Source organism: Danio aesculapii, chromosome 4 (assembly GCF_903798145.1).
Source record: "Danio aesculapii chromosome 4, fDanAes4.1, whole genome shotgun sequence".
NCBI lineage: Eukaryota > Metazoa > Chordata > Actinopteri > Cypriniformes > Danionidae > Danio > Danio aesculapii.
This window is the reverse complement of record NC_079438.1, coordinates 48,648,327-48,673,354: the sequence shown is the minus strand read 5'-3', so window position 1 is coordinate 48,673,354 and position 25,028 is coordinate 48,648,327. Positions and strand designations below refer to the sequence as shown.

Here is a 25,028-nt window from a genome sequence, read left to right as displayed (position 1 = left end):
ATAAGAGTGCCACCATGAACTTTCCAGACTCCAACCTGTATCTCTTCTTTTCTCACCCTGTCGGAGCAGGACTGCGGCCTAGTCGTTCGGCCAGACCAGCCCTGCGGTTTGGAGCCCATTCCAGGAGTGCGATCTTCAGGAGAGGCCCAGGCTTCACTTCGGCCTTGCCTTTCAGGAGATGAACCTGGTATGTATGCTCCAGGTTTTGATCACCGGCTTGTAATTAAACGTCTGAAATTTGAACCTGAAAGTTGCTGTAAGATTTAAAGTCCTGTTTTTCATACAAGGTAGTACGCCATCGCAAAGTGTCAGTTTTTACGGTCTGATGATATATTTACCGCCTATTTTTCTTTCTGTGTGCAGGATCATGTTGGCCTTAAAACTGTATATTTTAGTTACAAAGTAGTTCATCATGTGTTTGGCTATATTAGCTCGAGATTCACGGTTTATTAGCTGCTACACTGGAGGATGGGAAAGGTTTGGTAGGGAACTGAAGGTTGGTAATTTATGTGTCTGCTTTTACTGTGTGATAAAGCTCTGATTCATCGCTTGAGTTGAATCATTGCTCGATTATAAGGTTAGGGCTTCCATGCTGACTTTATGAGGGAATATAATCACTTCATACAGGTTTTTTTGGAGTGAGTTGTCCTTCTGCAGGGACATTCTCTGAATGTATGTTCAGCTGTTAGGCCTTTTAGATTTAAAACCGCCAGGTTAGAGTTCAGAGGAGGTTTGCAGTCAGCGCTATAAAAGTAAAAAGAAGGAATCAGCAGAACAGTGCATCAAAGTCAGCGGGAACTACTTTGTTTTTGATGGAGTCATATAGACTTTGTGTGTATGAGCTCATCTTCTCTCTTATAATGAATGAAAAATTAAAAACTTTTAAAATAAATTTTTTTTAAAAAACATGACAGGGCCTGAATTAAGCTTGTCGTCCTCCAAAAAATCATACAAAAACAAGTAGAAAATCATACAATTCAATGATAGGATACATCCTTGATTACTGTCAGCTTCTTCTTCGTCAAATGATGTCACTTCTGAGTCATAGCCTTAAACGTGTAATGCACGCATTTTATTTTAAGCTTAATGTAAATGTGACAGGACTGACAGAAACATGGGAACAATTTTTTTGTATTATATATTTGTAGAATTTATTTATCGTTTCATGTTTTTAATCAATTGATGCGAATAATAACAACTTAAACTGGCTATTTCTGAAGTATTTGTTTTTCCAAATAACAGTTTTTAGCATAACAAAGCCGGAGGTTCAATTGGGCTGAGGACAAGGACAATAGTGTAAAGTGTTTTTAATACAGAACAAAAATCTGAGAACCAAATGAATGACATGTTCCTTTACAGAACAACTCGCAGAAATCTACCATCAGTCCATTTAGACATTTTTAGGATGAAATACTTTTTCTTCACTGTGTTTGTTTTAATTTCAGGGACAGATAATGTACATTTCTGGTAGAATGTCCCATTTACATCTGGAATTTAAATAAATAAACAAATCAAGCTGATCACAAGTGGACATCGCTAAATAAAAGGTTTAAAAATGTTTTCAATCATTTCCAGAGGCAAACAAAATCGCATTCGACTGAATTGCTTTCAAAGTGTAGATGCTCATGAGACTAAATGCATTTGAACAGCCACAAATATCATCTTCTAAATGCATGAATGTTATTGAGCTTATTCTTCAGTGCTAAAGTGCGCTCGTTTTTGCGATTTTTGCATTTTTGAGCTTTCGATTTAGTTGCCTATGAGAGAAATGACTAGGAATAATAAACGGCAGAAAACTGTCAAACTACTTGCTCTACAAACAAGTTTTTGCATGATTATACAGACAAAGTAGAATAATATAATAAGAAAATATCAGTTTGCATTATCAAGCAGCAAAACGAGCTGTTTTTAACGTCTAAAAATGAATGGAAGTGAATGAGACCGGAAGTCTTGAGTCAAAATGATTCAAATGGCTGCGCCTGCTCGTACGCAGAGAATAAGCTGAATAGTGCTGAATAGTGCATGTTATGTGAAAGTGCACAAAACAAGAAATTCATACTTTGCTTTGCAGTTGCAAAACACATGGATTTTAATTAAAATGTATAATTGTCTTAATTTTCTTGCTTTCACGTTGACTTGTCACATAAAAGTGATTCAGGCGCCCTAACAGTGAGTTTGAGCATGGCGAAATAAGATGGAAGGGTGTTGATGAAATCCATAGTGTTCACAAGAGACACATTTGAATGTATTTAAATACCAGGTGGAAACAGAACCCTGTTTACTGTCTGAATCTGCTTATGGTGATGTAATAGTGTCTAGTTGGAATGCTAGTATGAAATGTTTCCCATCTGATTCAACATTTTATGGTGAGCATTTGATATGTTTACAGTACGGCTGTTGAACACTTCGAAACTCACATGAGCACTGTAATCTGAGAAAATGCAGTCATGGAAATTGAGCAGAATGCACTATAAAGACGCTATCACTAAATATTTTCCGTCTCTGTCAGGCCGCTGGGTCGTCCCGTGCCTGAGCTGTTCAGACAACAGGACTTGTGATTGGAGAGAGGTTTCCTGGCAGCCGGACAATTGTTATCACCCACTGTTGGATCAACCTCAGCTGCAGTCCTGCATGATGGACCGGAAGGTGAGCAACCGCAAACACTGAAAATCAGAAATGAAATTATATAACAAGTCACAATAGGGGGTTAGACTGAGTTTGGATGGTTTTGAAAGAAGTCTAAGGATGCATTTGTTTAATCAAAAATAGAATAATAGCATTAAGTCAAATTGAATCTTATGTAGGCATAGCTGGATTTTAAGCAGCAAAAGTGTTCAGTGATTCTTGGATATTAATCTAATTATACTATTGCTATGTTATTGTTTTAAATGAGAGTTTACTGGTACTCAAAAGTGCACAAACAATCAAAAATCTAGGCTAACTAGACTCTTTTGAAGTGCTTTATGGCGACTGTGATCTCAACAGAGCATAAGAGTATTGTTTAAATAAAACAATTAAATAACTATTAGTCCTAAAGGGATCGTTCACCCAAAAATTTCTGTCATCATTTACTCACTCTTCAGTTTTTTTCTTGTATTGACCACAAGAAGATATTTAGAAAAATGCTAGCTGCTGGGACCCATTGACTTCCAAAGTATTTGTTTTTCCTACTGTGGAGTTGATCGGTTCCAGCAACCAACATTCTCAACACCTATTCTTTTGTTCAACAGAATCAAGAAACTCATAAAGGTTTAGAACCACACAAGGGAGAGTAAATAATGAGGTAATACAAATTTTTGGGTGAACTATCCCTTAAAAATAAATCTTTTTGTACTGTCATTGTGGCCAGGACTCCCTTGAAGGAGAGATTTCTGTTAATCTCAAATGACTTTCCTGGAAAAATAAATGGTACATAAATAAATATACTGATTTAAATAACATTTCTTATTCTCAGCGTTGAGATCAGTCGTGCTACTTTGTTTTTGACAGTGAAGATCAACTTTTCAACAGTAGTGCTAGTGTCCAAATGTGCACAAATACATCACCGCTGTGTATTTGTGCTTAAATGTACTTTTTAACAACTCATTAATGGAAGTTATTTTATTCTTTTACTAGTACTTTTGGCTTTAATCAACTTATCAACAATATAAGAATGATACACATGTACTATTTGACCTTTATACAGTATACTGTTGTATATACACTTTATTAGGGACACCTGTCCAACTGCTCAATAATGCAAATTTCTAATCAGCCATCTCTAGGGTTTACAGATAATGGAAAAATAGAAAAAAAAAATCTAGTATGCTGCAGTTCTGTGGGCCCAAATTCCTTGTTGATGCCAGAGGTCAGTGGAGAATGGCCAGACTGGTTAGAGCTGATAGAAAGGCAACAGAAACTCAAATAACCCCTCGTTTCAACCAAGAGCATATTTAAAATTGGACAATAGAAGATTGGAAAAATTAGTCTTGATTTCTGCTGTGACATTCACATGGTAGGGTCAGAATTTGATGTCAACAACATAAAAGCATGGATCCATCCTGTCTTGTAACAGTGGTTCAGGCCGGTGGTGGTGTAATGGTGTGAAGGATATTTTCTTAGCACATTTTGGGCCCATTAGTACTAATTAAGCATCGTATCAATGCCACATCCTACATGAGCATTGCTGCTCACCATGTCCATCCCTTTATGACCACAGTGTACCCATCTTCTGATGGCTACTTCCAACGCATCATGTCATTAAGCGCAAATCATCTCAGACTGGTTTCTTGAACATGACAATGAGTTCACTGTACTCAAATGGCCTCCACAATCACCAGAACTCGATCCAATAGAGCACCTATGAGATGTGGTGGAATGGGAGTTTCGCATCATGGATGTGCAGCCGACAAATCTGCAGCAACTGCGTGATGCTGTCATGTCAATATGGACCAAAATCTCTGAGGAATATTACCAGTACCTTGTTAAATCTATGCCACAAAGAATTAAGGCAGTTCTGAATCCAAAATGGGGTCCAACCCGGTACTAGTAAGGTGTGCCTAATAAAGTGGCCGGTTAGTGTAAATACTATAGTAATTTCATGATGTAATTTTCTGACTTTTTCTCCATTTAAATCAACTGTTTGATCTAGCTTTTTTTCTGCACATCATGCTAAAATGCATTCATTTACACAGTGTGCAGCTGACAGCTTTACCATATGTACATCATTTATAATACTTAAGAATGAATTAATGTGGAAGGCAAGCAGCTCCAATAGCATTGAAGTTCTAGTGGCAGATGTTTATCAGAGAGCAGGTGCTGAGCTCCCTCATCTACAGCAACCACATGATTCAATTCCACTGCTGCTTTTATATGCACTTGTAAGTATGCTGTACGTTTTCTTTCTGAGAGGAGAGGGGAAATTACTTTAGAGGAGAAGAAAAAAACACACACACTCTTGTGTTTGCGCCTCCATTTTATTTCATCATAACTTCTCCTTCCTTTTTTACTCAATGTGATCTGCACACCTCTTGTGTTTTGAGTTGTTTTTAAATGATTGCTTAAAGCCCAGCAGGAGCTTTTCAAAGCTGTGTGCCAAACCTCCAGTCTGTTCCCGCTTCAAACATTCCCCAAGCGCTCATCTTCACAGCACGACTGTTTCCACCCCGTCTCGATTTAAGACTCACAAGATCAGTTCTGACACAAACAAATGGCCACATTACACAAGGGCCCGGGCTCTCGCTACAGACAAACCGCAGCCCTCTGACTGCAAGCCCATGCAGCAGGGGGAAAAACTGTCTCTTCAGGAAAGATTGTTTGAAATAAAAGGGCTTTAGATTGTCAAGGTCTAGAGTTATACTCATGAGTATAATTTCATGTTAAAGTCATTTTCTGAGACGGCACTGCAGCTTTTTGAGTTCACAACGTCATTGTGCGTATAATGTTGCTTTTCATGTACAAAACATATTTTTAACACATTGAACATTAGTTTAAAAGGCTTTGAAATAGAGCAAAAGTTGTTAAAAGTGCATTATTGTATGGATTATATATAAATATAATTTTCACTTGAAAATAGGCGTAATGATTTATAGGTATGCTTTTGAATAAAACTTATTTTTGGTTTTATTCTTTAAACTGTTTATGATTTTTCTTCCATAATTATGTTTAAGATAATTTTTAGACAACAAAATATCATTTTTTAATTTCAGACTAGTAGGAAATCAATATTTGGTGCAATAGCCCTGTTATTTTTAAATGCACCAACAAATTAAAGCATTTGTTATTCTGACCTTTTTTATTTTGTGAAATATAAAAATGCTTGGAATTTACAAAATGCTTAAATTTAAGTCCTTTTAAACATTCTCTAATCAAAAACAATTAAAAATACCTAAAAATAAATACATCAACATTGTTCATAATTATTAGAGCTACTTACAGCCCATTTATACAGTATTACATCTTGCTGATGTTGTTTTCTTTTATCCTTTACTCAAAAAATGACAATTCAGGTTTGAAATGACATGAGTGCAACTTCTGACTTCAATCTGAAAGTATGTTTCATTAATCTTGTGAGCATGTTTGCAGACCACAGTGTGAGCCGGTGCCCGCGCTGAGAGGTCTTGTGATTTAGACTGGCATTCCTGCCAACTGCACTGCCAAAAGTGCACACAACAGACTAAAAATCTGAATCTTGTGAAGTGCTTTATTATGGCGACTGTGATCTCAACAGGGCATAATGCAACTTTTGCTCCTGTAATGATAGGACGGGTAATTCATTCCCTCAGTTTGGGTTCTTCAATCTGCCCACTGAGAAAAAGAAAGCTTTAATTGTTGAAAGCGCCATATTAATTAAGGTCTGTATGAAAAATCCTGATCCATCCATCCATCTAATCATCTTTCGTTACATCTATCGTTTTATCAATCTGTTTTTCAGTATGTCTGTTTATTGTTTTATCATGCTATTTTTCGTTATATCTATCATTTTATCATTTTAGTTTTACGTTATATCTATTTATTATTTTATCATTCTTTTTTCGTTATATCTATCGTTTTTTCGTTTTATCATTTTCGTTCTATCGTTTTATCATTCTATTTTTCATTGTACCATTCTATCTATTGTTCTATCATTCTATTTATAGTCGTATCTGTTCTTCTAACATTCTATTTTTCGTTCTATCTATTGTTCATCATTCTGTTTATCATTGTATCGTTCTATCTATTGTTCTATCATTCAATTTTTTGTTCTATATTCTTCTATCATTCTATTTTTCTTTATATCTATTGTTCTATCGTTATATTTTTCGTTTTATCTTTCTATTGTTCTATCGTTCTATTTTTCATTCTATCTATTGTTCTATTATTCTATTTATCGCTCTGTCTATTGTTCTATCGTTCTATTTTTCATTCTATCTATTGTTCTATTATTCTATTTATCGTTCTGTCTATTGTTCTATCGTTATATTTTTCATTCTATTTTTTATTCTATCATTCAATATATTGTTCTACCATTAATACATTTTTTTATGCTTTTTGATAGAATCTCTTTTATGAAACAGCCTTTTTGAGGGTTGTACGGATTGTAAATAAATATTACAATTATTTCATGTAGACAAAAGGGTCCTAAAAAGCTTTACAATTATCAAAAACAGATTAAGAATTCATTTGTAATCAAGCAAAACATTTCTTAAAACCACACCAGAATTTTTAAAAAGATGTATACACCTAACATACATTCATTCTTTCCCCCAGGTCCTGTTTATCGGGGACTCCACCAATCGAGGGATGATGTACTACCTGATGGAGAGGGTGAACACCACGCTGGAGGACTGGGATAAAGCTCACAACACCATCGTCTACCACAATCTGAACCAGGGCCGAACTATCGTCAGCTACTCCTACTACCCACAATTCTGGCTGCCAAAGACCCACAGACCCACCTTCCAAAGAGCTCTGCAGCAGCTTCTAGAAAGGTCTGTATGTGCACGTTGAATGTTGTTTGTCTCCCTTAGAGCCATTAAGTTGTGAATGTGCGGGTTTGGTGTCTGTCTAAAGTGGCAGAGGCCTTGTTAACACACTAAATGACTTTGGCACCGGGTTTGATGGTGGGATGTGGGCTGTATGTGGTCGGCAGGCTGTGTGTCAGATCAGAGTATCTCACCAGGGATGGTAACCACTGCTGGCTCAGCGCGCCACTGACCTCACACTGCTACTGATGTGGCCAAGGGCTGAGATATGCAGCACAGATGTGATTGCGTGTTTGTTAGTGGGATGCATGTGTTTGAGAGCTGTTAAAATGTTCTGCTGCATTACGTTTTAGTGTAATGAAATTAAAGAGCAGTTATGTTTTATGTTTTTTCTGCTCCATTTTTGTCAGTTGATGCAGTTTGAGCAGCTTAGTTGGGGTGTAACGAGCACTTTAAAGAACACTATTGACTTAGACTTTGTCTTTTAATTGATGTTTATTTTGCAACTTTAATATTATTGAAATAAATAGAATACACACTGAACAGATTGAAACCAAATAACTACACTATGGACTTCTGTGGAGCTACTTTTAGCTTATTATACTTATTTTTATAACTGACATAAACACTTATTGAATTGAATTGAACTGAATTGACTTTCACTCATGTAAAATTATCATGCTATGCTGATTGCAATGATTCATTATTGACTAATGTTTTATTGTTGACATTTTTAATAAACTGAATTGAATCTATATTGAAAAAACGCCAAGATACGCATAAGTTTTAAAAATGTGCATAAAAAACATATGTGCAACACAGAATATAGGATAAACCTTTTATTCTATAAGAAAAGATGCGCATAAACTTTGATGGAAACACTTTTACTGTGAAACATCTGAAATGTTGTTTTGGATATTCTAAAACGCCTTAATCATTTCAGTATTAGTGTTATTATATTATTAATGACCTCCACAATCAAGAGCGTCTGATCTCCGCGTCTCACGCCTACAAACACCACCACACGTTCATTGCATGTCAGGATTGCCTTCTGAGGGGAAAGTCATTAATTGAATAACGAAAATATTCACGCAGCTTCTCCTACCACAGCAAATTCCCTTTTTACTGTTGATATTTGGCGCCAGATAATCAGGAAGTGACGATTTTTTTCGCTTTGACTCGTTGGATGGAAACGCTGCTTTTTTCGCACGTCTTTTATGCAATAATCCAGTTTTGCGCATAAAGTTAATTTGCATTTTTGCATAGAAAAATAGCTAATGACACTTTCCTTCTGTTGAGCTGCTTATCGAAGAATTGACATTGTTAATGAACTACATTTTGCAATGTCAACACTTGTTAAACTAAACTGAATCAACATTAGACCAGCTTGAGTTGAATGAAAGCACTTGTTTGTTTGTTTGTTTGTTTGTTTGTTTGTTTGTTTGTTTGTTTGTTTGTTTGTTTGTTTTGTTTTTGTTTAACTTGATGTTAAATTTATCCTAAAGGGATAGTTCACTCAAAAAATGAAAATTACCTCATCATTTATTCTCCCTTATGTGGTTTTAAACCTTCATTTGAACAAAAAATAAGATATTTTGAAAAATGATATTGAAGTCAATGGATGCCATCAACATTTTTCAAAATATGTTCTTTTTTGTTGAACAGAAGAAAGAAACGCAAATATGTTTTAAACAAGTGAAGGGTGAGTAAATGATGGCAGAATTTTTATTGTTTTAGTGAACCATCCCTTTAATTAGTGAGTTTCACAATTTAAAGAAGTAAATGGAACTGATTTCAGGTCACAGCCGCTGGAGAACTCACCTCAGACAGTGCTGGTCGCTGGAGGGGTGCAGTGGCTGAACCTGAACCATTTGAGGACCATTCGGCAGGTTTTGGAGAGGTAAGAATGAATGCAAATGTAACAAATAACCAGCCTGTTCATTATTAGGTTGTCACTGTTTAATGTTGCACTTTTATCTTCCTTTTTAAAGCAACAATTCACTCAGAAATGAAAATGATAGACAATTTGCTTATCCTAGTTCAAGATGTTGTATGCATATATTTTATAATGCATGAACGCACTATTAGGAGCTTCGGAAATTTAATATATAAAATTGTAATTATCATTTACTCACCCTTGACTTCTTCAAACCAGTTCGATTTGTTTTATTTTATTTATCACAAAAGATGATATTTTGAAAAATGTTGGGAAAATGTAATCATTAACATCCATAGTATGAAAAACAAATACTATGGAAGTCAATGGTTACAGATTTCCAACATTTTTCAAAATATCTTCTTTTGCACTGAATAAAATAGAATATAAATTATGACAGTTTTTTTTATGTTTGGGTGAACTGTCCCTAATATAATATACATTAATATAATATATAGTGTATATTAATATAACTCCAATTGTGTTAGCCTAAAAGAATAAAGACATAAAATGCAGGATTTGTTAAGTAAATTATGAATTGTTTTTAGATTACAACCAATTACAACCAATGTGGCTTTGAATGATTAACATCAAATGTCTTATCTCTTAGGGAGGGTCTTGAAAACATCATGGTGGTGGTGAAATCTTTAGGAATGGGTTTCCATCTGCCCGTGGATGGTATCCGCTCTCTGTCACTGGTAAGAATCACTGGAGATCATAAAAGGTTTATGAATCTGTAGATAGACACTCACTTTATTCTTTTTATTATAGAGTTATAGAAACGTGTCAGACTTATCATCTTCATTTGTTGGTTCTAGAATGGTGTGCAAGAACTCTATAATGCGAACAAGAAGATTCTGGAAAGTGCCAAACATCTTGGGTATGAGGTCATTGACACACTCAGCATCACAATGGGCCGTTATAAGGAGTTCCTGCAGGGACGATGTGCTTGCCATTTCCATGAGGTAAAAAAGAAACGAATAGATAAAAACTTAGTTATATAATTGATGATAATATTTTACGTAATAATTGTTTTGACTTAATTATTGTATAAATAAGAGGCTCGTTTTCCCCCAAATATTACAGGCCTAAAAGATTTCAGTAGTAATTTAAACAGTGTATAGTATTTATAAACTTATTACATTTATACGGCTGTCGTTTCTGTGCGTAGTTTGCATGTTCTTCCCGTGCTCGCATGGGTTTTCCCCGGGTTCTCCGGTTTCCTCTCACACTCCAAAAAGCATGCACTACAAGTGAATTGATCAATCTAAATTTAGCACTACAGTCAAACTCTCATCCTGCAGCATGTCTCTTCATAGCATTCATTTTAGTCATCAGCTCTTATCAAGGGGGGAGTTGTTGAGATCTACCTGAGCTCAAAGCTCCCCTCTCACCCTGCAAACGGGAGGGAGCCCAGGGCTTAAGGACCTTTTGGGCTTAGGGCTCTCTCCCGGGACAGCATGCCAAACTTGCTTATAATCAATCATCAGCTAAGTGTGAACTCTTGAAAAATAATGTCTATGCCTTGTTTAACAAACAGAACCACTGATTTGGTATAGTCATTTCACAAAACTTAAAGAGCCAAAAAACTTTTTTTCTTTTTTTCTTTTTTTTTAATAACCTCGCTTTTAATAACCTGGGCCTAATTCTGTAAATTTGTATCTGCAATTATATTATTATGTGTGTAATTTATTGCACAGAAGGCATATCTCATTTTTGAATGAAATAATTCTACCATCACACTCATTCATACATGGATATAAATCCTGCTAAAAAGGAAAAAAACTCTTTTCTAGGCTTCCAGTCTCATTAATCTTTTAAAAGAGAAGCCATTTTTATTTTATTTTACCCTAAAAGTGCCTTGTGGATCAGTTAATGAGTAATTAGCAATTAGACGGGTTTTTATTACCCAGTAAAGGGCAGGTTGGGAACAGATGCGTTGGCACACTAAGTGTGTGAAGTGGTGGTAGAAACACCAAATCTGCTTGCATCTGGGACTGATATCACCACATCTGACAACAGGCCAGCAGATTTACACCAGACTAACCACACGACACTGAACATCAGGGTGTTTTGCTTATGTGTTAAAGAAGCAGTTCTCAATCTTGCTTTACTGCATGTCTTGCTTATATTTAACACACCTGATTTAAATGAGCAGCTGTTAGATGAGCGCCATGCAAACTACAAATATAATAAAATACAATATAAGCTCACATATCTCACACTAAAACGGCATTTTAATTAAACATGACCATAACTTCTAACTGAAATCATGGCAGAATATGGTGTGGAGTCCACTTTGCAGGGCATTTATTGTCAAATTAGATTAAAAAAATGAACATAAGAAGAGAAACGTGATCAGGATTGATAAATAGTGTGTTAAAGGAAATATTCCTTGTTTTTTGATCATTTGTGCACTTTCACAATGTTGTTTAGTGCTCAGAGGAAACATGATCTTAACTAGTATGTGTTACAGAACAGGGAGCTAATAAGAATTTACAATTTAAAGAGGATATAAAACTGAAATGGGGTAAAGGCTACTTACCACACACAGAGATATATGTAATGTTATTTGCTTACATGATCAAAATCTTTCATTCTTTGCCTTCTGAGTACAACTTATTTTCTACACATCGATTTTAATACCATAATAAGTAGGGGATGCTCTGATCAGGATTTTTCCATCCGACACAGAGTACCGATTCCTTGTCATGGTGATTGGCCGATACAGAGTACCGATTCTCATGCTTTAAGCTTCAATTTATAATCTTAAACATATCTCTTATACCATTTAGTGTGGACAGAAGGAGCTTTACAGAAAATAATAGCTAATATGCGTGAGACTCGTCGCACCACATCTGTATATATCTATAGCTGCTGTGACGCGTCTACATTGTAAAAGTGCTATAGAAATAAAGATCATTACACTAATAAAATGTGTATATATGAAGAGTTCAGATGCAAAAACCTCTAAGTGCCTTCTGAGATTTTCTTCTAAAATTTTTCCCAGGCTCCTATATATATTTGCATGTTCAGTAATTTCAATTGTATGGAAAAGAATAGGTTATTTTTATGGTCTTTAAAATGAAATAACTAAACATAAAGACAAGAGGTTGAGAAAAATGCTCATTTTAGAAGAAAACCTCAGATGGCACTTAGAGGTTTTTGCATCTGAACTCTTCATGTATACATTTGCAATGCAATACACTAAGTATATTGTCAACAACTTTCAATGCTTTAATTTAGGTGTTGATTACAATGCTTAATGGGATTTTCAGTATTTATTATTATTCATTAAAAAATGTAATAATAATAAGTTTGCATGTTCTCCCCGGAATCGTGTGGGTTTCCTCCGGGTGCTCCGGTTTCCCCCACAGTCCAAAGACATGTGTGTATATATATATGTATATTGGGTAAGCTAAATTGTCCGTAGTGTATGTGTGTGAATGAGTGTGTAAGGTGTTTCCCAGTGATGGGAAAAACATATGCTGAATAAGTTGGCAGTTCATTCCGTTGTGGCGACCCCAGAATTATAAAGGGACTAAGCGAAAAGAAAGTGAAGGAATGAATAATAATAATAATAATAATAATAATAATAATATGTTTATAATATTTACTTCAAATAAAAGTTTGTATGGTTGTAACCCACCTTGTAGATGGTTGGTTTGGTTCCTGCATGCCTTATACCTTGAATAAAAACTTTATTAAGTTCCATATCTCGAAAAATACCTGGAAAAAATACTCCTGGAACCAATGTAGCCGGAAAATCAATTTGAAGATTCTAAAGAGCTCAAATGTGACTGAGATGAGTGGCCTTGAAGATCATATTACGCTGTTTGCAGGTCTATAAGCTTCCCTTTCCAACGGCTGCTTCCCAAAGAAAGCTGAAGATTTTGAGGGTGGGTGGAAAAAGCGGGAATCTGGCCAATGAACAAACGGGCCCTCAAGAGCACGAAGATCCATCATGTCAACCTGACGTGTCCTACCAAGTAAAGGGACCAGTGAACGCTGTGTACTCTGAGATCCTCCTCAGCAGGATATGTTTCAATCACGCCATCAATGGGACCATTCGCCAACAATAAGGCAATTAGCGGCCGGTGACGCTAAACTGTGCGTGTTTTTCAAAGTGTGTGTGTAGCTGTTAATATCTGATAAATGTGTATAAAAGGGCTAAACCGATTGGTCCGAATCAACTTAAACATATGCTGGATCAAAGTGTTAAACTGAAGGACGATTTAGGTAGGTGTCTGTTTGTGCAGGTGTGTCTTTGTGCAACAGGATCCAGATGGAAAAGGGGTGTAGGGGTGTACAATGAGACCCCCTGAAGCCCTGCCGAAATGACTTTGGCAGCTGCGGCTTAAGAGCAGGCAGTGACTGCGGTGCATCAGTCGCGCAGCCCCTTCAAACAGCCTCGCAAAAACCTTGCGACAACGCTCATGCAACATTCCCACAATGCTGCTACTGCTGAACCACAGGCTGAAATGTTCCCAATATGTTTGGCGAACGTTAGGCGGCTGCTGTGGAGTGCCTTTGATGTCACCCTGCCTCACATTGTCACTTTTATGGAAGCTCGGGCAACGTTTTGAAGTCTAGCTTTACACCCCCCTACCTTTCCTGCACATGCCAAGTTCGCAAGTATTTATGAAGTATTTTCTATGCCAAAGGTCTTATGAAGCACATTGTATGATATAGTTATGTTCATCACACATATTTCTACATTTATTTTTCTACCCGTGCTTTCCAGTGCCTTTAATAATAATCTGTGTAAGATGTTATAAAAGCTGTTTACATGAAAGAGGATATTTATACTGTTCTGATGGTAATATTGTTGCTGGGTTTATGCTTAATTGCTGGAATGCATGAAAATGTTTCATTTGTCCATAATTTACGTTAAACAGGAAATGGTTTGTGGAAAGAACAAATGAACAGGATTTATTTAAAATATCCCAAGAAAAAGTCTTTTCCCACCAGTTGTTAAGCTGAGCTCGGTATGAGCATGAACGTTATTTCCACTTGAGATGATTTCACATGAAACCATGTGTTGACCTGTAAAGATTCCACGTCACGTGATAACTCTCGTATTGATGTGTCAGAATTTTAGGGACGTTTTATTGAGAATGTTTTAGATGTTTATGAAGGGCTGTCTCATGATATTTGTCTGGTTGCTGCAGCATATGCATGAAATATATGATTCCAACAATCAACGTGAAATGCCACTTAACATATTGAACAATTAAAAATGTATATTTTCATAATTTTAATGCATAGATTTTATGAATTCATCTAATGTTTTTTTTCTTGTATTTAATTTATTTGTGCTATTTAGGTAATGTTTAGGAGAAAAAACACAATTGCCACATTGTGTATTCATGCAAACAGAAATGTTTTGCTCAAAATGTATTTAATTAGCTAATAAGAGTCTAATAAGCATCGTCATACTTATGACTATATCAATACATATTCTAATAGCAATTTGCTAACATTAGATTATATGTTTTTAACCCTTATTTTGATTATAATTATCTTAGCCCTATTTTTGTACCACCTAGTAATACAAGTAAGCAATCATCGACACAAAAACAGAAATATGTTTTGTTTTTCTAAGCTTTTAGCTTGTTTTATTGACTCCAGGTCAGACATGTTTTGTTATAAGCTATATGAATCTATATAAAGAACAAAACTAAAGTTTGTTATTAATTACTTGTGGTGAAACTATGCAGATAACATAGATGATGTTCTCATATTTTATATATTTGTGCCTGTGCGGTTTTGGTTTGTTTTGTTAATTAAGAAAGATACATTTAGCGTTAGTCTTTTTTGTTTCGTAAGCAATATAGTTATCCCGTGTTGATCAAAATCACATGAATTATCAATTTTATTTGACTTCCCTTTTAAAAGAAAGAAAGAAATTTCAACAATGTTAAATTTTGGGCGCGTATTTCCACCTGACGCAGCAGGTAACCAATAGAACAGCACGCCGATAATAAGCTCTCCTTCACGAGCGTTTTCTGAAACATTTCATCGATGGAGAGAGACCGGGAACGTTGGTATAACTATTATTATACCTAATCACAAATTTATACACCGCATCTGCAATATAAATACAATTAGGTTAACGAATTTTTAATCTGTGTCCGAATTGCGGGCAACAATTGTTAATGACAGCTTGTGCGTTTTAAAGTCATCGTATATTTAAAGCAACGCGGCCGTTTAGCTTGGGCTTTTACATGTTTCCGTATGTATTTTAAAGCGTCTTTGTTGGTTTATCTGATGTCCTGACTTTATCTTTAACCTTGTTTTTTTAATATGTTACCTATGAAGTTAAATGACCTAAAAGTTAAATAATTTTTATCCTTAACACGGTCTTTTAAATCTCATAAAGCCGGAGTGAAGCTGGTGAATGACTGATTCTTTCTGCCCATCAGTTGCGCTCGCTTTGCGCTCTCTCACCGGACACCACGCCAAGATTTCACTTTCCAATCAGCAATGAGAAAAGTCGTGTCTTTTGAATATTAATGAGTGGTTCCACCAATCACAACGTGGGTTCGTTTCACAGGAGAGTGTTTAGTTGCGCGTTCTCCATCAGCAGCATAAAACTGTTTGTGCCTATTGGAGTTTGCGCTCATGGCGAAGGTGACTCGCTGGTGTTTGGACGTTACCTGCGTTTTGATGGATACATAAAAAGGAGACTTAAAAGTGTCGTTTGTGGATTACAGGTGCTAAATATTAGATGTAGTGGACCGGTATGAATCGTCTTTGTCCAAACGTTCAGTTCGGGACTTGTTAAATGAAGTGGACATGGATAATACCGGTTGTGGGATACATGCAGTTTATCATTTATTCCTTATATGGCTCTCCGTTTACCCTTTGTGCTCTCAGGGAAGTTGGATGTAAGTATTCTACGCGCTGTCTTGTTTTAACTATCAAATAATGTTTGGATAAATTGTTTGAAAATTGTCTCCTTTTCCTCGGGCCTGGTTATGGCATTTCAATCCAGGCCGACAGGAGAGGAGAACCGCTTCTGATCTTTGTGTCACACTGCTCCGCATCACAGGTGGTTGGGCATCACATCTGTAGGAGTGCCCGAGAAGTTGGGTTGCGCGCACTTGCCCCTGTCGCACAAGCAGAAGGAGCTGTGCGCGCGCAAACCGCACCTTCTACCGAGCGTTAAAGAGGGCGCGCGCCTGGGCATCACCGAGTGCCAAACGCAGTTCAGACACGAACGCTGGAACTGCTCGACCCGACGGGACCCGAACGTGTTCGGCTACGAGCTCACAAGCGGTATGCATGTCTCACATTTATCTTTTATTTGAAATTTATTTAAAATCTGAAGTTAATTCAAATAATATGACCAGCAGATTTTAAACATCATGAGAAGAAAAAAAAAACACTTAGAACTGGGGAGGCGTTCTTAACTTTTTAAATAATATTAATACAATAACTATTTATATAATATAATCTAAAACATTAATATAATGATTAATCATCATTTAAGAAGTAAGAAATATTATCAGACGTTGATTGTAATATTTAAAATACTTAAAAGTCTTGCATTTTGACGTTTGCACTATTTAATGTGCAAAATTAGGCTGTTCAGAGGGATGGTAGTCTACTTTTGTTAAAACTATAAACGTAGAAAACATGTTATTGGTTATTAGACACTTCATAAAGATTAATGACTATATTATTGGCCATAAAACATTTGTATTGAAGTCATTCTGTATTATATACACTTAAAAAGGCGGTTGTTGTAACCCAAATTGTGGTTCAAATATGAACAAATCCAACCATTGGGTTTAAAGGTGTCATTTAAATTTAATTACAAAAATTAAACCAATGTTTGGTTTGTCCATATTTTGCAAAACATCCCATACATCCCATTACAACAACCCATAATTCTTTAGAGTGTAATAAGAGATAACTATAATTACTTAAAGCATCTGAGCGTATTTGATTTACTTTTTTGTTTGTTTTTACCAACTTTCGTTTGACTGTTTTGATTTTAAATGCAGATTGATGTTTTGATCAGACTAGATGATTTGATTCTGGGAACAGCAGTGATGCACATCTGTTTTTTGTTAATTTCTATACTTAATGTACTATGCTTTTTAGTTGGCCCTGAATCGAATGCATACATGATTAGATTGATTACGAAACAAAAAGTAAACCTGCAACTTGTTTCTTGATTTTTGTAAATGCCTTCCTTAGATTGCCCCCAAGTTTCTGTCACAGAGCGGTTCAAATGCAAGCACAGTTTGAGGGTAAACTAAATCTGATGTACTGTCCGTCTGATTTCTTCCAGCCACAACCTGGCTTTAGACCAGTTTTGCAGATATCCCACTATTATGTCAAACTTTAATTAAATATACCTTCACAATTGCTAGTTTGCTATTCTGTTCTGTTCTGTTCTAATCTGTTCTGATCTATTCTGTTCTGTTCTGATCTATTCTGCTCTGTTCTGATCTGATCTATTCTGCCCTGTTCTGTTCTATTCTGTTCTGATCTATTCTATTCTATTCTATTCTATTCTATTCTATTCTATTCTATTCTATTCTATTCTATTCTGTTCTGTTCTGATCTATTTTATTCTATTCTATTCTGCTTATTATCTGTTCTGTTCTATTCTATTCTGTTCTGTTTTGTTCTATTCTATTCTATTCTATTCTATTCTATTCTATTCCATTCCATTCCATTCCATTCCATTCTATTCTATTCTATTCTATTCTATTCTATTCCATTCCATTCCATTCCATTCCATTCCATTCCATTCCATTCCATTCTATTCTATTCTATTCTATTCCATTTAAACTTTTCCATTTATTTTTTACCTCTCTTAAAATTAATAGAGAAATTAACTTTAATGAACTTTAACTTTAAAGAACACAAATAATGCAAAAAATACCCCATTTTATAAACCAAATGTTCTAAAGTATATTTAATCAAAAATAATCTCAGTGTTATGTTATTGTAACAAGTTTGCACCCAAATTCCTAATTAAAACCATGTATTTTTTATGAGATATGCATTTAATTTAGATATTAATCCATCTATTTACTGTAATCATCTTTAACTGCAGTCTTTGAAATGTGCATCAGTCATTTACATAATAGGGACTGAAATTAAGATTATTTTCATTCAGTTTTTTCATAACATCATCTGTTTTTATACTAAAAAATCTCTCAGCCAAACACGTTTGCTCATTTTTTCATGCATGACTGTAAAAAACTTTCCCAGACTCCTCTGTCCTGATGCTGCTGCACTGAGACCCTTTTCCACAAATGTCCCGCTGTGCATCTTGCATTCCCATATCTTCTGGTTATTCCACATTTGCAAGTACTTGACCAGTATTGGCATCTTGCTTAGATGATCTTTTCTGATTTTTTTTTTTAAAGGGACAAAAGAGACAGCGTTCATCCATGCAGTAATGGCTGCCGGCCTGGTTCATGCAGTCACCCGCTCTTGCAGTGCAGGAAATATGACAGAGTGTTCATGTGACACAAGCCTGCTGGGAAGCGGGTCGCCCACTGAGGGATGGCATTGGGGCGGCTGCTCTGATGACATCGCCTTTGGGACTTCATTCAGCCGCCGCTTCATTGACAGTGCTGTGAAAAACACCTCAACCCGTGCTGAGGAGGCCCTGCTCATTATGAAGCAGCATAATAGTGAGGCTGGGAGACAGGTGGGTGACAAAACTAACCTTTCTTATGTGCATTGTTAGAAGTACATGCAGTAAAGTCAAAATTATTAGCACTCCTGAGAATTTTCTTTTCATTTTTAAATATTTCCCAAGAGCAAGGAGTTTTTCACAATATTTCCGATAAACTTTTTTCTTCTGGAGAAAGTCTCATTTGTTTTATTTCGGCTAGAATAAAAGAAGTTTTTGTGTTCTTTAAAACCATTTTAAAGTTTAATATTGTTAGCCCCTTTATGCAATATATACCATTGTTATACAATGACTTGCCCAATTACCCTAACTTGCCTATTTACGCCTTTAAATTGCAATTTAAGCTTAATACTAGTATCTTGAAAAATATTAAGTCAACATTTATCAGAAATGTATTAGAAAATCGTCATTAAAACTATTAGGTTTAGAAATATGTCCAAAAATCTTCCTATAAAATTAAAATTGGGCACAAAATAATAAATAAAATAATTCAGGAGGGCTAATAATTCTGACTTCAACTATATGTTGAAAGAAATGAGACACACAACTTCCTAACACTATTTATTCCATAAGGATTTTAAAAAAGCGTACTTCAATAATAAAACTCATGGACCGATATCAGCAAAGCTCTGATATGAATCTTAACATTCCAAAGTTTATTTGTAACAAAAAAGTTAAACGAATGGACAGTACCTTATATATAACGTTTTTCACCAAGACAATCTACAAACCCCTGAAGTATTGCAAATGATGTTATCAGTTTGTTATGCTTTCTGGAAGTGTGTGGTCATTATTGATCTTTTTTGCTATGTTTTCCTTTTCATAATAACATCTTTGATCTACTGTGAATGTTCTTTAACCTGTCTGCACATGCTTTATTAAGCAGTTATTATTACTATTTGTATTTTCTTTACCGCTTATAGACCATTTTGAGGGATGCAAACAAAAACAATGGTCCAACAATGTTGTACATCTTTAATTTCTATAGCTTCCGAGAATCCCAGAAGAGCCACGTATTGATAAATAATGTTATGATAACTTTTTTAACTTTAAGTTATGATTTAATTGCCTCTTGTTACAGTTTGATAACAAGCAGGAACTGTTCATGGGCCAATTGAAGTGGTCTATTGTTGTTATTTGCATTTTAATGTACAGCACTTTGGCCAGCCCTAGCTGTTTTGAAAGTACTCTATAAATTTAATAACTAAACTTTGATCTCCTTTAAGGATTATGAGAACTTCTTAGAGAGCTATTAAACATGATTATAGTTTTCACTGACACAGTAGAGATAAAGAGAAACACTAGCTGCGTCACAAATGACACACTATGTACGTATGCACTTACAAACTCAACAGCATAGATAATTATATAAATGTAGTGTCTTCCCAAATGGAGCACTAATGTTTTTTTTCACTAAGTGGAAATTCAAACCGTTTCCCTGATGACATTTAACAGTTGCCAAATTAGCGAAATAAATGACCAAACTACCAAATAATACCTGCCATGAGTATAATCGCATTTACCATTGGGAGGTGTTATAATCACTCTCGTAGGAGAATTTTGCTTTCACAATCTTTGTAGACTTTCAGTGTGAATGCACTACTTGCACTATTTATACTACAAAATAGTGTAGAATAGTGCATAAGTATGCAATTTGGGACACTATTATTTTTGAGTGCTACACTATCAGGTTAAACCATAGATTTGCATGTGAAAGTGCTTTCAGAAAGACAGCAAAATAACCTGAAAACACACTGAAATCACTGATGTGTTTCTCTATATAGATACTAATTCAGTCTAATCTAGAAAATATGAAATGTGTGACATGTCCGTCCTGCCATATTCATCCAGACAGCATTCCTGCGACATTCGTAACACATTTAGGTGAATATTCATCTTATGGCCTACTTAATAAAGCCTCATCTCAAAAAAATGTATTTATAGTCTGACGTGAGTTTTTCTAAATTACATCAACCAAGTCAACAAACTTGCATTCTCACTGAATGTATTTAGCATTTGAATTATGATCATTTTCTCCAGAAAAGGAATCTTTGACATTTTAAAACAAGCACATGAGAGCAGAAATAGTAATGGGCTGCTTCGGCGCTAACAATTTGTCGATCAAATGAGTTACATCTCCACACGTGTTCTGGATTAATCCAAAAAGCTGATGATTTGCACCGAATTCCACAGCCTTGACTGAAGAGCACTTGTAAGTGTTTGGAGACCTTAAACTGAGGCTCTGGTTGGAAACCACAGAGGAGTGTTTAAGCAAGACAGAATTCCCCTCAAGTCAGCGAAGGGCTGCCATAATTCTTCACCCAAACGAATGCTTCTACTTTATGAGAGTCATCAGCTCACAAAATACTCTTTCCGCTTTCATGAGGTAGAACATGAAGAGAGCACATAAAAAATCCATCCATAAAATGTATACAGTCCTTCAGAATGGGCTTTAAAACCAACCAAGGTTAACTCTCCTGCCGATTTGCATTAGTTCCGCGTTTTTGCCTGAAATACAGGAAGTCTGTCAAAATAAATCGGCAAATTGTTGGAAGACAGAATTTGTGCTCAATGTCTGCATGCTTATTTTCTTACATTGTCTAGAAAAAACAAGCTGCTCTCCAGATCTCATGCTCTCCGTATCCTGTTCCTCTACAGGCAGTGGCCAAAACAATGTTGACAGACTGCCGCTGTCATGGTGTATCAGGTTCATGTGCGGTAAAGACGTGTTGGCGCACAATGGCTGCATTTGAGCGCGTGGGTGCCTACCTGAAGGAGCGCTATGAAACCAGCGTTCAGGTGGTGGACCGTTCCAAACGTAAGGTGAGACGCAAGGATAAAGAACAACGCCATGTGCCTATCACCAAAGACGAGTTAATCTTCTTCAACAAATCGCCCAATTATTGCTTGGAGGACCGTCGGCTGGGCGTGACGGGGACCAGGGGCCGCAAGTGTAACAGAACTTCGGCTGGGCCCGACGGCTGCAACCTGCTGTGCTGTGGACGGGGATACAACACACACGTGGTGCGACATGTAGAGCGATGCGAGTGTAAGTTCGTCTGGTGCTGTTATGTTCGCTGCAGACGCTGCGAGACAATGAATGACATGCACACCTGCAAGTAGAGCAGCTACTTTGGGAGAGGTTGAAGGATCTCGTGAGAGGAAATGGACCTTCTTTGTGCTGTCAGCCTATACAAACAAGCATGTTGACAAAATATCCAACCGGCAATTCAATGCAGAAACCAGAAAGAAATGGTATAATCCTTTTTAAGTTCACATGCGTAATTCTTCTCATGGGCTTCCATTGGGAGTCCAGCCATTTTGTATATAATGACTGTGGAATATAACTGGAGCATAAAGGGAACTCAAATACTGGGAATTGCAGAGGAAAAGTGTACATACTTTAGATAACTTTGTTTGGATTTTTTACTGAAGGCAAGTTCGGATAGAGAGTTAGCTGACCTTAAAATGAAAATTTTGTCAGCATTAGTGTTTCCAACTCACCACTTCATGTTTTTCCAACTCAAATCTTCATTAAAAGTCTGATCACTCAAAAACATTTTAAATAAACACAATTTTTCAATTAAATTCTGTTCAAGTTTATTTGTAAAGCACTTTTCAACATAATTATAGCTCTACGCAGCTTTACAATCGATGCACATTATTACATTACAGTCAAAATAAGAAAAATATAAACCGCTTGATGGTGAGTAAATGACAGAATTTTCATTTGATGGTAATCTCACCCTACAATGATCAATTATAGTGGGAATTGTGTAGATAATATGCCAAAATATTTTTGATATAATGTTTTATAGGTTCCAAATAAGAAATCCTTAAATAAATAATTCCCAAAGGATGTTTTCTGCAGTTTTGGCTTCATATGTTCATGATTCAAGTGCACATATTAAATTCTGAACAATGGACATATGCGATTACGCCTTATTTCTGACTCTGAAAAACCTGAAAAAAGTTTTTCAGAGACATTCTTTTTAAGTGCGATTGCATATCCTGAAGAAGCCAACACAAATAATCTTAGATACTGCAATTTTAGTGTCGTTGATTTGAGATTGAAAATAATATTTCAAATTACAAACCGAGGTTTTCACTTCGTTTTGCTTGTGAGCGTCATTTGTGTCTCGTTTCCTCTTAAGCGCTAATCCCACACGCACACAGACCTCTGAAAGAGTAATGCTTTGCTAGAAGTAACAGAGTTGTGCCAAATACCATGGCTGCATTCTCTTTAAAGACCCTTAAATGCTAATGCAAGTGGCTCTTTTATGCTGCCACATTCCAAGCAACAGGACGGTGACAATTTACGGCAGTATACGCAGAACATATCAGAGATCTTCTCCCGTGTGACAGACGAAGAAAAAAATTCCTGTGACTTCTTGCACATGCTAGCAAATCTATTAAATCGGTGGAAAATCTCACTCACGTTGCGTTTCGTGATTTTACTCTGAAAGCCTGCTTGTTCATTCTCATGTGGTTGTATTTACCGCTGAGTGGATGTTGCATCAAGCTTTCTTAAAAACAGTTTTTTTTTTTCCTGTCCAAGTGAAATAACTTCAGATTACTGTCTACATTGGCTCTCAGTCTTAAAGTCTCAATAAATAACTCCCTTTTGGAAATATTTTCGTTATTTTAACATAAAACGTTTCATACCATCACTATCTGTAAAATGTCTTCATTCTTCTGTCCAGATTTTCTGATTTTCTTCTATCCAGGAGCAGACTTTCAGCACTGGAAACATGGTGTCAAGTCATCCTCGAGAGACAAACCATGCAGGCGATTGGAATCCACATGGACGCATCTGTTCTCTCAGACTTAGCCAAAAACTCAGGTGTCTGCCAACCTTCTCGCTTTCCTCATTGCCCTCATTCTCTTTAGTATGTTTTTTTAAGGTTAAATCATACGCAAAATGACACGATTTGTCAAATTTAATCTGCTGTACTTCAATATTGCCTTTTCAGGTTTTGTTCCGCTATCCCTAATGAGCTGCAACTGTGTTTCTTGTGGTTTGGTAAGAAAAATAAGCAGCTCGACAACTGTTAAAACAAAGACAAATATTTCCGCAGATAAAATTCAATCGCATAATGAATGGAAGAATATATTTTTGCTTAACTGTGATCATTCAATTTTTTTTGTTACTCAGTTTGCTTAACCCAGGAGTTTTTTTTGAGGTACTTCCATGCAATGTTTTACATTCCTTTAATCAAGTCTTTTTTCCTTCTACTAAAATGTATTCAATATTTCAGTGAATGCGCTGTTGAATCAAAACTGAATGCATCGCAGTGGGTGGTGCAACCACATGCACAATACACTACCTGACAAAAGTCTTGTCGTTGATCCCAGTTGTAAGAGCAACAAATAATAACTTGACTTCTAGTTGATCATTTGGAAAAGTGGCAGAAGGTAGATTTTTCCCATGAATCATCTGTTGAACTGCTAATGTCATCTGTTGAATCATCACAAATACTGCAGAAGACCTATTGGAACCCACATGGACCCAGGACTCTCAGAGAAATCAGTCAACTTTGGTGAAGGAAAAAATCATGGTTTGGGGTTACATTTAGAATGTGGGCGTGCGAGAGATCTGCAGATCTATCAAGAAATTTGTACTGCCCATTACATTACAAACCACAGGAGAGGGCAAACTCTTCAGTGGAATGGCGCTCCTCATTTTTCAGTACCTGAAAGCAAAGAAGGTCAAGGTGCTTTAGGATTGGCCAGCCCAGTCACCAGACATGAACATTATTGAGCATGTCTGGGGTAAGTTGAATGAGGAGGCATTGAAGATGAATCCAAAGAATCTTGATGAACTCTGGGAGTCCTGCATGAACGCATTCTTTGCCATTTCAGATGACTTTATTAAAACGTTATTTGGCCTTTGCCTTTTATATAAGCATCATCTGATACCAAACAATCAACTTGAAGTCAAGTTATTATTTGTTAACTGCCTTTTGAAAATATTTTCTCATGCTAT

At 36.1% G+C, this 25,028-nt stretch overlaps 2 protein-coding genes across 3 annotated transcripts in view; both read left to right on the top strand.

The window, feature by feature from the left end:
• cped1 (cadherin-like and PC-esterase domain containing 1) overlaps positions 1–10,118 on the top strand; it is a 76,208-nt gene extending 66,090 nt beyond the window's left edge. The window contains exons 16-21 of the mRNA XM_056456387.1: positions 28–187; positions 2,510–2,646; positions 7,228–7,448; positions 7,531–7,644; positions 9,241–9,342; positions 9,989–10,118. Of these exons, the coding sequence (XP_056312362.1) occupies positions 28–187; positions 2,510–2,646; positions 7,228–7,448; positions 7,531–7,644; positions 9,241–9,342; positions 9,989–10,118 (864 nt within the window). The remainder of the gene's footprint in view (positions 1–27; positions 188–2,509; positions 2,647–7,227; positions 7,449–7,530; positions 7,645–9,240; positions 9,343–9,988) is intronic.
• A 112-nt stretch (positions 10,119–10,230) lies between these two features.
• Positions 10,231–22,901, top strand: wnt16 (wingless-type MMTV integration site family, member 16). Of its 2 annotated transcripts, none has more exons than XM_056455900.1 (4): positions 10,231–10,343; positions 16,433–16,659; positions 18,771–19,057; positions 21,701–22,901. In XM_056455900.1, exons 1-4 carry the CDS (start codon positions 10,261–10,263, stop codon positions 22,163–22,165), a joined length of 1,062 nt encoding a protein of 353 aa, XP_056311875.1. In that variant the 5' UTR covers positions 10,231–10,260; the 3' UTR covers positions 22,166–22,901. The 2 variants fall into 2 exon arrangements, with proteins under 2 accessions (XP_056311875.1, XP_056311874.1); XM_056455899.1 differs by lacking the exon at positions 10,231–10,343 and adding an exon at positions 15,040–16,268.
• Positions 22,902–25,028: the final 2,127 nt, after the last annotated feature.

Bases quoted from the DNA above. Each gene is read 5' to 3' on its own strand.
- wnt16 (XM_056455899.1), top strand. From the start codon at position 16,177: ATGGATAATACCGGTTGTGGGATACATGCAGTTTATCATTTATTCCTT. The intron at 16,269-16,432 runs GTAAGTATTCTA...TCCGCATCACAG, and splicing joins TGCTCTCAGGGAAGTTGGAT to GTGGTTGGGCATCACATCTG. The intron at 16,660-18,770 runs GTATGCATGTCT...TTTTTTTTAAAG, and splicing joins CGGCTACGAGCTCACAAGCG to GGACAAAAGAGACAGCGTTC.